The sequence below is a fragment of the Pleuronectes platessa genome, chromosome 3 (assembly GCF_947347685.1).
Source record: "Pleuronectes platessa chromosome 3, fPlePla1.1, whole genome shotgun sequence".
NCBI lineage: Eukaryota > Metazoa > Chordata > Actinopteri > Pleuronectiformes > Pleuronectidae > Pleuronectes > Pleuronectes platessa.
This window is the reverse complement of record NC_070628.1, coordinates 3,627,339-3,640,814: the sequence shown is the minus strand read 5'-3', so window position 1 is coordinate 3,640,814 and position 13,476 is coordinate 3,627,339. Positions and strand designations below refer to the sequence as shown.

At 44.0% G+C, this 13,476-nt stretch overlaps 1 protein-coding gene across 1 annotated transcript in view; it reads right to left on the bottom strand.

Annotated features, from left to right (window-relative positions):
• Positions 1 to 6,959: 6,959 nt before the first annotated feature.
• Positions 6,960 to 13,476, bottom strand: part of mfng (MFNG O-fucosylpeptide 3-beta-N-acetylglucosaminyltransferase) — a 12,598-nt gene continuing 6,081 nt past the window's right edge. Inside the window, exons 4-8 of the mRNA XM_053419581.1 lie at positions 12,977 to 13,130; positions 10,469 to 10,554; positions 9,542 to 9,707; positions 9,357 to 9,442; positions 6,960 to 7,564 (exon numbers count right to left, since the gene is read on the bottom strand). Of these exons, the coding sequence (XP_053275556.1) occupies positions 7,513 to 7,564; positions 9,357 to 9,442; positions 9,542 to 9,707; positions 10,469 to 10,554; positions 12,977 to 13,130 (544 nt within the window). The 3' untranslated portion in view covers positions 6,960 to 7,512. The remainder of the gene's footprint in view (positions 7,565 to 9,356; positions 9,443 to 9,541; positions 9,708 to 10,468; positions 10,555 to 12,976; positions 13,131 to 13,476) is intronic.

Sequence of the window (13,476 nt, the reverse complement as noted above, 5' to 3'; positions counted from 1 at the left end):
GGAGCCACAGTTTGCACAGGGGGAGCTGAGATATCGAGATCTCAGCTGTCAATCATGAACTCTTACTTCATTGTCTGGAGAGGCGGTGGACTAGTGGCAGAAACTTGGACTATGGGCAGAAAAGGTTTCTGGTTCATTTCTGGTTCGACTCCGCGGAGAAAAAACAAAAAGACGAACCTGGATTGATCTGTCCAAAAATCCAAGAGGATTCTCCCTACCCTGTCTAGTGCCCCTGAGCAAGGCACCTTACTCCCCCAACATCTGCTCCCCAGGCGCCGTACATGGCTGCTCACTGCTCTGTGTGTCCTGCACCAAATGGGTCAAAAATTGCATGAGTGTGCCTGTGCATGTGTTATGGACAAATAAATCTATGTTAATCCTAATCTCGGAATTAACCCCTTACTGCCTGAATTAATTTCCAATTACAGAAAAAAAATATTATTGGTGTTTTGGGCCTGTCATAGAGATGCTAAATAAGGTGAAGATTGTTAATTTCAATATAGCATATACAATAGATATACATTTAGGTATGAGGCAAATTAGTGACATTAGGCATAATGGTGCATAACCTTAATTTAACAAATTTTGGTATGTAGATTATTATATTGATGCTGTTTTTGATTGAAATTGAATAACAACATATGTTTCCTGTACAATCATTGCTGTTCCATCATCACAATATTTAAAATACAGCTTAATACTTCAAAATAACTTTGCTGCACAGTCCCAAGGGGCTAGTATGTATTTTCCACTCCGATCACTAGATGGCGGCAGAGTGCTTCCAATACCTTCCTTGGTATGTGTAGTATTTGCACCATCAGGCACAATCGTCACCTCGGCGGCATTAAGACCGGAATGGGGTTTGAGGCAAATTCGCGACATCCGTCTACAAGGGGTTAAAACCCAACTTTTCAGAAACACGAATACTTGTGCTAAAATGAATCGATCTTTTGCGAAAAATAAATCGATCATCCTCTTAAATCCTGTTATATTTGGGTCTCTGTCCCAAATGTTAACATGGATGGGTGATAGGGATGATTTGACAAGTCATCCATTTCTATATCCAGTAAAATGTGAAACAGCTCTTGTTAGAATGAACTGAATTGATGTCAAGATTTGGACAAAAGCTGGTAAAGAATCTCCAATATGAGAATAAACTGAGAGAACTATGGTTCAGCATGTGACACTAAAGTACTGCTCTTAAATTACGTGAAGACACTTTTCTCATCTAATCATGACTGAGGGTTGTTTTCCAGCTTCACAGAGCGACGGGAGCAGCCGCCGGTCGAGCAGCACTCAGCTAGAAGCTGCCGGAGCAACACAGGAGCCCAGAGGCTAATCCTGGAAGCTCCACTAGAATCTGAGAGTTTTAAATTAGAAACTCGTGCCTCCGGTTGAATCTGAGCCAAGACGGAAAAGTAAAATCGTCTGTTGAGTACTCGTCTGCCTCTCAGAGCCAGATGAGGAGCGGAGCTGAGACATAGAATGAGCAGAATGAAATAAAGACACAGCTTGACCCGTCTCCTCCAGTCGGTTCTCATGGGAAAGAGAAAACTGATGGACATGACATGTAGAAGAAGCTCAGACGATTCCTGGAATGAAACTGGGGCAAAGAACAAGGTCGAACCTGTGAGAGCTGCAATTTAGAATATATGAATGTCTTTGCTCTTGCTGATTTATTATTCAAATATTATTATTCCCCCCCCCCCCCCCCCCCCCGTGTCTGCCCTGGTTTTCTCCAGGGACTCCAGCCTCCTCCCACAGTCCAAACACACGGGAGATTGGTCGAATGGAGAATCTAAACTGACGTGAAGGTGTGAATGTGAGAGGACTTAATTCTCTGGCAAGTGGATGAAAACCCTGTGATCTTCTCGTCTTGTTCTTAACCCTGGTTTTCTCTCCTCCTTTTCAACTCTTCTCTTTAATCTCACCTCCTTATTTACCTCCATCTTCTCTCCTCAGCCTCATGACTCCTTCCCTCCTGTTATTTTCCCCCTCTTTCTGCATCACTCTGTTTCTGTCGCCCTCCGCTCTGTCCCCCCCGCCTCAGCTCGGAGATATCTCTGGAAAACCCTCTCCCTCCATTTCCCACCTGTCACTGGTGATCAGTGTCCGAATCTATCCAATCCACAGATCACACGGGAACTCGCCGGGACTGTTTGATTATGATACTGCACACGTTTCATGCTCCACACGGATGAAGCGTGTTCTGACGTCCTCTACATTCCCCCCGTGCCTCTAATTCCAGCTTCTCAGTTCATTGGTGGCTGTTTGTCGACAGGCTGCTGCCTCTCGGTGGCTGCTGCCGCCTCGTGGTGGCTGCTGGTGGTGCAGCTCCCAGCTGGAGTTTCTTTGCTCCGTGGTGTTTTCATAATGGTGTGTGTGTGTGGGGGGGGGGTAATATCCCCGAGCCTCAGGCCATCTGTCTCAGGGACATTCGCTCCATTTCTCAAGTGAACCCTCCTTCTCAGCTTCCACCTTCACCCACACATCATCTCTTTCTCCGGCTTTTCAAGCTCCTCGCTGGATTTGCTTTGCTTGTTCGAATCCTGTTGCCTCAGAAGAACTCACCTCTCTTCCATTTGCTGAATGCATTTGCTTCACACGCCTGTTATTTACACGGGCAGCGGTTCGAGTTTAACCGAGCGATGTTAAATTATGTGAAATTACTGTACAAGAGCAGGTCTCAGTGCAGCAGAGGGATCTTTGATGGACGTGACCAACAAGGGTGGAAGTGAAAGGAAGGTTGAGGAAGTTGAGGAAGAGTTGGTCTGACCACAAACAAACCAAAACCAAAGCCTTCAGTGTATTTTAAACCAAACTCAGTGCAGCTCCCAGTAACTACATCTGGATCTGTTTGGGTTCTCACACAAAAAACTGGATTTCTATCAGGTTTGGTTCTGGTTAGGTTTCAGAGAACTGCTTCCTGTTTCTGTGTCCGTCAGCTCTGTTCACAAACACCACACAACTTTTCAGTGAGTTGGACATCGATAGAAGATCCAGACATGTAGATATCTTCAGTTCATTATGAAACTGCAGCAGGTCAGTGGAGCTGTGGTCAGCTGTGTTCCTTCATTTGAGATCAAACTGCTCAGAGAATGTAGTCAGTCTGGAACTGCCGATTTCAAAAGACCCGGCTCCTGAATTATAGGACAGACATCGGATCTGCCTTTCCATCTGCCTCCTCCACAACTTCATATTCCCTTTATCGTTCCTGTGGAAGCTGAATCTCCATGTGTTGATCAGGCCACGAGAGCTGTGGCTTGTCATTTGGTGCTTGTTGCACTGTGCACGCCGGAGAAGTGTTCGACTGCAGGTTTCTGCTCCTGCTGAGGCTCCTCTTCAATGCAGCTGCACCGGGAGATTTCACCCTACCTCTTATCTATAATTCAAAATGTTTGTGGAACTGCTGCCCGTGTTAGCCCGGGGCCTATAGTGTGCGTATAGGGGGAGTCGTGTTATTTCAAAACCAAAAAATGCAATTTGTCGTATATAGGCTTGTTAGTGTATTTGTTGAGATGTTGGTGGTTTTATAAGATGATTAAAAGATTAAAATTAAGAGAACCTTTTATTCATTATATCTTAACATGTATTTTTTACTTGTATCTGGCTAAAATGTTGACAGTCGGCAGATGTAAGTCGCAGTAAACAAGTTTTCACGGAACTTTCATTCGCCAGACATCTTTCCATCCGGTTCAGCACAGAAGATGCAGAAGAAGAGATATGGAGGGAAAGAGACGGTGAGCGACTGAGGCTGAAAACAAAAGATTAAATTTAATTAAGCAAAACTTGAGGCGAGAAATGGGGAAAACAAAGTGAGCGATGCCGAGGAATCAATAGGTGGAAAGGAAGGAGTGATACAAGAAGAAGGGAATGACTGACGTGCAGCGGAAAGTCGACACAGCACACACACACATCACAAATGTGCAGAATTGCAAATTTTTCACATTTTCATCGATGAACTTCCTTTAGAGAAAACAGAAGTGTCAGACTGAATAAAACATGAAGACACAGACAGAAAATCTCTCTAAAAACATTTTGTACATTTAGAGTATTTTTTTTTTTTAGCTTTTATGTCTTAAAAAAACACAGATTGATTTTTCTGTCCTTCTCTTAGAGATATGACATCCAATCCAAGTGGATGTGAGAGTTGTTTCAGTCCTGAAATTGAATTATTGGTAAAGTAAACAAAGAAGTGTATTTAACTCGGTTACAAATAAGGATTGGCATCATGGGAAATTCTAAAATTTAGTAAAAACTTGTTGTAAAAGCTTCAGGTTTGTTTAAATATACATTTTATCCACAGACTGACTCACGATTGGTCGAGCGAGTGTTCCAGCAAAACCTCGATCCAGACCAAACAACGTCCTCGGAACAAGATGGCAGCATCTGCATCCGGGATGTTTGAGTGTTTGGATGGTTCGATGAAGCGGAGACTTGTCGTCCATCTTTATTTACGGCCTACGCTACAAATCATGAAAAACAGGCCAAAGTCGTATTGTCCATGTTGTGGTATCTTAGAGTTCAGTGGGTGGAGCTGTGGCTGTGAAGCTTTAGAATACGGCCTTGTGATTTAACAGCAATCCATCAAGTATCTGCTGAAGAACAACAACTCCTGCAGAAATAGGAAAACGCTGGTCCCTCAGATTCCCCAGCGTGGTTTTGATTCTGCAGACCTACCTGCCTCTCTCTCCTCCTCCCTCACTCTAATCCTCCCTGGCTCCCTCTCGGCCCAGCTGTCCTTTAAGAGGCCCTGTCGATTTAATGTGATGGACGGAGGAGCGCTCCTCTGACAGCTGCTCCACTCTGCCTCCAATTGACCCGCTCCTCTGCTTCCACACCGAGTCCTGCTCACGGACAGCCATGGTCATAAATTTATCGTGCAACGGACAACAGACAAACACGGGGGGGGTCGGGGGGGACGCAGGAATATCATTCTCTCGTTCTCAGACGAGGCCGACGCCCCCTGATGGTACAGATGCATATTCAATACCTGCATGCAGAAGACCTGTCAACGGGTCCTGGACTCGTTAAACACGCAGTCTTGCCAACTGCACCTTTTTGCAAGATTAATATCCATAAATAATCGACGTGTCTCTTTCGAGAAGCAGCTGCTGCAAAGGAACAAGAGACAAGAGCTGAGAACAGGCTCCGCCTCCGTCAGCCCGTAAACCTTTTGCAACTCAGATGATTGTGGACGAGGCTCGGAGCAGCTCCAGGTCGACCAGGGACAGTTGATTGGCTCAGATCCGTTGGCCAATCAGCTCTCTCTGGATCCCAACGACGGGAGGGAAGTCATCAAACTTGATTTTTTTAAACGAGCGACAGCCTCAGTAAAAATATTTACTGGTATTTTACCACCGAGTCACTATTGTACCCAAAATATTCACCAGTGAACACTCGGCTGTCAACACAAACGCGTGAAGTTGATTCTCTCGAGCAGATTTAATCAAGTTGTGCTGAAAAGAGAACAAGATGATAATTATCTTGTGATCTCAAGATAAGACCTTTGCCAACTCACACATTCTTCAATAAGATTTTTATAACTTTGATAGTAATTGACTTTTTTCAAGGTGGCTTCTCGTCTCCAGAGATTTTATTGAAGAAGCTAATAACTCTGCTCCCAAAGCATGAGAGACGGTTACTTGGTCATTTTCTCTATTCTTGGTTATTTCGGGGCATTTATGAATTTTTTGTATTGTCTTGTAGGGAACAATTTAAAATCTGAATATAATAACCAACAAAGTCAAAGTCAGTTAGAAGTGAACTCACACACATGAACAGATTTAGTTTGCCGTGTGAACCAAATCAGATTAATGTAAATCAAGTGTTGGCTAGCTGCAGTGTTAAACCCTGCATCCTCCATGTTAGTTGATGGGGCATGGACCAAACAATAAAATCATAGTTCACGTCAGATGAGGCCAAATTCATCAGGCTAAGTGTTAATTTAATCTCTTATTATTCTCTTATAATTCTAATTGTTCATAAGTTTGCTTCAGAAATGAAACGTCTACTGTCCCAGACACTTTAATAATTCAATCATTCTGTTTTTCAAGGCAGCGAAAATGTTATTCCTTACGTGTGTAATTTAATCTTATTTTCCACTCATCAAACCAGAGCTTCTTTTTAAAGTACGACTATAAATATCACTTATCCTGTAAACCACAGCATTAAACTGGTTCTGCATCACAGTGATATCTCCGCCTGCTTTCCAACACTCGACCCCCCCCGCACTGTCCTCACGCGTGTCACGGCCACTCAGCCATTCCAACACATTCCCATCCACTCTCCATCCACCTCACATTCAGCAAACGTATCTGTATTCATCTGATCTCCAATCAGCACAAACCAGCCACCTGCGGGGGGGGGGGGGGTGCTGGAGGAACAGTGTCGTGTCCCTGCAGGTACGATGGGACACGCCTCCTCCTCCAGCTGCTGCACCAACATCAGTGTCTTTGTGAGATCTGTAATCCCGTCCTGAACCCGATCTGTCCGTCATGATGAGACTCGCCCACAGATGTGAGTTATTTTTTAAGACGTGGTGAAGAGCAGGTCTCAGACGTGTCAGCTGTGACCTTCATGCTTTTAGTTTGTTGATGTTTTGAGGGGTTTAAGTAAGAAATGAGGAAGCTAGGATGAAGGGGAAGTTGGTTGTTCACTCAGTCGTGGCCTTGGAGGTGCAGCCACAGCTACTGTGTGTAAGTCTGAGTAAAGAGAGAGACAGGGGGAGGAGAGAGGAGAGGGAGGGTAAGAAGACAGATGGAGGGGGGGGGGGGGAGGTGGACGGCGAGAGAAGCCTCGGAGGGAGGACAGAGGGTTTGGATAAGGAGAGAGATGTCAGAATGGTTCATTGTGTGCAGACTTCACAGGTACAAGGACACGATCCCCTTCATAAAACACACACACACAAACACACATAAAAAAACTGACACACACACACACACACAATCAATAGAAACTAAAATAAACTCAGAAACTTCACCCTCAGCACCACCTGAAGATAATCCAGGTCCCGTGGGTCCAGTCCTGCTTTTATTCATCATCTACATGAGAGTAAAATAATCCGATTAATAGAAGATATAACAAACCTAAATTTCAATAAAGTGCACAGATTTTTTTCGAGTACAATCACATTTTGTCCATTTCTCAACGAAATAGCCTCAAAACTTTGTGGACAAAGTTTTGAGGTTGAGTGCTTCAGTCCAAATCAACAAGTAAAAAATGGGGAAGTTAGGAAAGTGCGAGGGAGACGTTTGGACACAACGTGAGTTCCCGTCCCGATGGACTCGACTTCTCACTTCTCATTTCCTCCACGCAGATTAATCCATCTATACAAATAGTTTTGTTTCTAAATGAATACGTAGTCGTATGGATGTAGTCACAGGGACGAAGAGTGGGCGTCCTAGTCTTCATCCTTCAGACCAGCAGTATTCACAATTCAAGAGCTCCTCATCCACGAGGGGCCGGCGGCTGTTTGTCCCGTGTTCTTTTCAGAGTCTTTCCTTGTGGAGCTCAGGGACACCAGCTGGTGAACGGGTACAACAGGCAGTGGACGGTCTTAAACCTGCAGGAGACAGAATATAGATAAGAAATCATTTATCCTATTATCTCATGTTCATTTGCAGATACGCTGCATGTGTACGAGGCCGCTGACAGTTTATATATTATTCCTGTGGTAGGGTTAGGGTTAGGCTTAATTCAAAAGGGGCCGTGCAAAGGATGAGAGTGTTAGTTTCTTCTTTTTCTTGGTAGCAACGATGCAGAGATAAGAAGAAATGAGCGGAGAGAGAGAGAGAGAGAGAGAGAGAGAGAGAGAGAGAGAGAGAGAGAGAGAGAGAGAGCGAGAGAGAGAAAGAGAGAGAGAGAGAGAAGGAAACGAGATGAAACCACTTCTCTCCTCCACGCTCCGAACAGGGACATCGCTCTCTTCTCACCTAGAGGCCACCAGACACTGATAAGTATAGTTCTACAGTTCCATCTGTTTCATAGAGGAGTCTATAGTATATCAAAGAACTCGACCTCACAGTTACTCAATCATACAGCCTTATATTACACAACATAAAACTACATAGACCCTCAGTAGAGTGTATAACTAGGCCCAGGGCCCTTTCTTACAATGTTAAAGAAAGTGATAACAAATTCCTGGATCTGTATCAGAATTTAATATTCCAGTTATTATGCGACTACTTGCTAATTAAGCTGCAACTACTTGTTGTCATAAGAGTCTTTGTTGGACTCTGACATCACTGTGTCCACCTGCGTTTATCTGCAGGTGTGTGTGAGACTTCAGTCAGATGTGTGTAGAGCAGAGAGTGCAGGCGTGTTGTCGTGAATATAAATTAACGTGTGATGTCTCAGCCGCGGCCGTGTGTCGCATGAAGAGATGAAGATGAAACACAGAGACAGAGACAGAGACAGAGACAGAGAGAGAGAGAGACAGAGACAGAGACAGAGACAGACACAGAGACAGAGACAGAGAGAGAGAGAGAGAGAGAGAGAGAGAGAGAGAGAGAGAGACAGACACAGAGACAGAGACAGAGACAGAGACAGAGAGAGAGAGAGACAGACACAGAGACAGAGACAGACACAGAGACAGAGAGAGAGAGAGAGAGAGAGACAGAGACAGAGACAGAGACAGACACAGAGACAGAGACAGAGAGAGAGAGACAGAGACAGACACAGAGACAGAGAGAGACAGAGAGAGAGAGAGAGAGAGAGAGAGAGACAGAGACAGAGACAGAGACAGACACAGAGACAGACACAGAGACAGAGAGAGAGAGAGACAGAGACAGAGACAGAGACAGACACAGAGACAGACACAGAGACAGAGACAGAGACAGAGACAGACACAGAGACAGAGAGAGAGAGAGAGAGAGAGAGAGAGAGAGACAGAGACAGAGACAGACACAGACACAGAGACAGACACAGAGACAGACACAGACACAGAGACAGAGACAGAGACAGACAGACACAAACACAGACACAGACACAGAAACAGACACAGACACAGAGACAGACACAGACACAGACACAGACACAGACACAGAGACAGACACAGAGACAGAGACAGACACAGAGACAGACACAGACACAGACACAGACACAGACACAGAGACAGACACAGAGAGAGACACAGACACAGAGAGAGACACAGACAGAGACAGAGACAGACACAGACACAGACACAGAGAGAGACACAGACAGACACAGACACAGAGAGAGACACAGACACAGAGACAGAGACAGAGACAGAGACAGACATAGACACAGACACAGACACAGACACAGAGACAGAGAGAGACACAGACAGACACAGACACAGAGAGAGACAGAGACAGAGACAGAGACAGACGGACCTGGACGGGTCGTCCTCCTTCGTGAAGCTCCCTTTCACCTCGATGCTGTTCATCTTGTTCTCAAACATCCCGTAGCTCAGTGTCACCTGGGAAAACACACAACATTTAACCGTGCGTTTGTGTGTTAGTGTGTGAGTGAGAGTGTGTGAGAGTGTGTGAGTGAGAGTGTGTGTGTGAGTCAGTACCTGGTGTGCGATGCTTCTGTGGTTGACGAGCAGCAGGTTCTCCAGGTGCGAGTGGAACAGAGGACAGTGAACCATGGAGACGCCGAGTCTCTTCTCCACGATGAAGCCCACCGTGCAGTCATCAGGGAGACGGATGGTCGCTGACGTCTGCTCGAACCGGGAGCCACTGATACACACAAATAATAATAATAATAATAATAAATATCTACAGATCTCAGTTTATGTTTTTAAATCAGTTTCATTAAAACTATCGATGTTTTTGTTGATGTTTTGCATGTTTTCATCCAATGAACTCGTTCCTGTGTCCATTTGTCTCCGTTTCTTTTAGTGAAGTATAAAGATAAAGTTTCAGAAAATGAAACTCACTATAGATTTATGATTAATCACTGTGAAGATTTATTATTCATCTTTGAAAAAGTTATGCTGCTGTTTCTGTGATGGATCGAGTTCAGTGAGCCGGTGAAAAAATGCAAAATTATGCCACTAAACAAAAGTCTTGGTTGTATTTCTGAGCAACAATAACATGATTTTAACAATATAAATCATAAACTAATTAAGGTGAATTTTATAATTTAGCTTCAAGTCGTTTGAATTTAATTTGAATTGCCTGAATTAAAAATAGTAGCTGCCGGGAGAATAGGGTTTCAGTCTTAAGGATCTAGATCAAAATTAAATAAGAAACTGTTGTTTGCTATATTGTCAAAGATGAAGTAAATTAAATTTGGCAAAAAGGAAAAAACAATTTGACTTTTTTTGTATTTGTTAATCGTCATTAATTCAATTATTTGCAAGATGCCAAATCATAATGTTTTCTTTAGGCCCGTGGTGACAAAAAACTGTTTCACATATTCTCTTTATTTGCACTCATATGGACAATTGGGTGTATATATAAATATGTGTAGTAGTATTTCTGGTAGTATTAAATACCTGGCCCATGGAGCCATCTTCTCCGCCAGACTTCGACTCAGACAGAAACCAGCTCCTCCAGTGGCGAACCAGAATCGAACCTCCCTCTGAGTGATGACACAGATATTAACAATTACATGTAAACACAGAATAACTGGAAACAATATTGATTTTAATCAAATCACTCGTTTTGACGAGTGTTCCACGCTTTTCCTTCTCAGTTATTTCCTTTTCCATTTCCTTCCCCATCTTTTAATTTCATCTTTTTCCCATTTCCTGCCTCGTCGTTTGTCCCTCTCTCTTTCCCTCCTCCTCCGTTTGGACTTCTCCTTCCTTTCATTCCTTTGGATTGTCTCCTCTCTTTCCTTCCTCTGTCTTTTACAGGTTGTTCCTTTCAGTCTAATTTCCTTCCCTCTCTGTGGAAGTCCTTTTATTGTAAGAGTCTGCTCCTTCTCTGCCCTGTTTCTTCCTCCTCACAATAGAGACAGGAAATCAAATGAGTTCGGCAGCGAAATGTTTTTAATAAAATGAGACGAGGAGACAAAGAGGATGTTTTCTCCATCACCCTGGCTTCCTCGGCAAGGGGCGGAAATGGTGAGATGACAAAAAGAGAGAAGCTGAAGAGAGGGAACAGTCAGAAAATGTGAGTGGAAAATAGAGGGAGAGGAGTTAGGAAGCGAAAGATAAATAAAGATCTATTTTCCAGTGTAAATGGAAGCAATCAGGGAAGAGAAAGTGACACGAGGGAGATGAAGGGAGTCGTTTATTCCCAGAAATAAGTGAGAGAGATTGAAGTGTGCGGGGAGGATGGCACGCTATTCAGAACAGCTTGCTGGATTCCTAATGCACTTTAACTAAATGGGAGCATTAATCCGACTGGAGAGCATGTGAACGACACACTCTAATACACACACACACACACAGTAATGGCTGAATGTGTGTTTCAAAAACAAACTATCGACCTCCTGCAGTTTGACTACCTCCTTCCCCAAGGGAGTCTTCTTCGTGTGTGTGCGTGTGTGTGTGTGTGTGCGTGTGTGTGTGTGTTTTACCACTAATCAATATCCCAACAAGACACTAATCACTCATTGATCCACTTGGGTCTGAAAATCCTTCCCATGTGAACACACACATCCATCCTATACATTCATTCATCCATGCAGATATATTCCTGTGTCTTGCCCTGACTGCTTCCTCCTCTCCGTCCCGTTCTGCAGAGTAAGAATGTAAAATATGGATTTAGCGTTGCGGTGGTTAACTTGGCCTGGCTGCGTTTTGGCAGAAACCCAATAGGAAGGTACCTCAGCTTCAGTTCATTAAGAGCAGCAGAGCATCCAAACAGAAAGAAGAAGGGAAGCATGGAGGAGAGAGAGGGAAAGAAATCAAGAACAAAAGAAACCTCCTATTTTTAAAGTTTATGACTTATATACAGTCACCTTTAATCTGTGAGTCCAGGCGACAACTGGCTAAAACCTGAAGACTTTCCTTGAAGGCAGTCTCCAGGAACCCTCCTCAAGAGGCCTCACACATACAGTGACCTTTGACCTCCGAATTCTAATCAGTTCCTCTGTGAGGCCAAGTGAAAATTCAAAAACGATTCCCTGGAGGAATTCTTAAGATAATTTATTAACACGGCAGAAAAAAGGGACATGCGAGGCCACTGTGACCTTTGACCTTCGACCACCAAGATCTGATCAGCTCATCCTAGAGTCTCACTGAACATTGGGACGAGGTTTAAAACCGTGTAAACAGCTTCATTCCAAACTGCACTGAGTTTGATTTTAAATGTGATAATAATGTGAAATACTGGACTTTTCAGTTACACTTTAAAACGCTGTTAAGATCATTGGGATTAATCACGTGAAAAGATCTCAGAGGGGTCACCCTGCCTTAAGGAGTTATCGGTCCACGTAAATTAAATCCAGCCGGAGGTTTCAGGGGAGTTATAGAGTGCTGTGGTGTAAATGCTGCTTCAGAGGCGCTGCCAAGAAAGAAAACAACAAGGCTCCGGGGTTGGAACGCTGAGGACTCCAATTTATTCAACATCTGAACTGATGAATTCTATCACAAAAATATAAATGACTGTGATTGGGACTCTGCTCAGCACAGTTTCAGTCTGAGAAGAAGTTCCTCTGGCATGAATCCTGCGTTAGTAACATCCACATGCTCGTGTTGTGGTTTCCGCTTTGTGTTAATTTGTCATTGAGCTTTTATTTTTAATCAAGTTACAAAATCCAAAGTCGTCATCAAAGGGGAACAGAAAGCTCAAATCCTGAGAAGCCTAACGTCTTTTTCAGCGTCTTGTACGTGTATGAATCCTTTTCAGTTTCGTGTTCGTCACGTTCAAAATATAATAAGTATGATATTATCCAGCATTTTTACAAAGGGGGGGGGGGGGCAGCAGGACCTGACTCAGACTCCTGGGCTCTCACCGATAATTTGAGGAAATAAATTTTCTAAATTAACGCCATCGTTTATCCCTGATTCCCAAATTCAAAGGCCCTGTAAATAAACACTGTGGTGTGGTACCGTTGCGTTGCCCTCCAGAAGCTCGTGAGCAGTGATGGGCTTGTCCAGGCTCGGTTTGCCCACGTAGATGTCGCCCTCCTGGGGGAAGGAGGAGAGCAGGGAGACGAGGGCCTCCGGGTTCAAATAGTTGTCATCGTCCACATGACAAAACCACCTGCACGGACCAGAGGACAGAAAGAAACGTTAAAGTCAAATACAAATACACTGTATTTATTTGTTTGTTTGTGTCAAAGTTTCTTTTCCCGACTCTTTCCAATCAAGCTAGTGATTTCTGCAAACACTCAGAGTTCAGAGCATGTCTGAAAGCAGCCTGTCTGTGAACCCCTCACACTACAGATGATTATTTGTCCCAGTAATTTGTTCAGATCTGCATCTTCCCACTCGTCCTCTCATGTGCAGCAGGCGTCAGGAAACACAGTCGTGGAAACTGAATGAAATTGAGTTGTTGAGCTGTTTGATTTACTCTGCCGCCTTAATGACTGGACACGCTGTCAACTCCT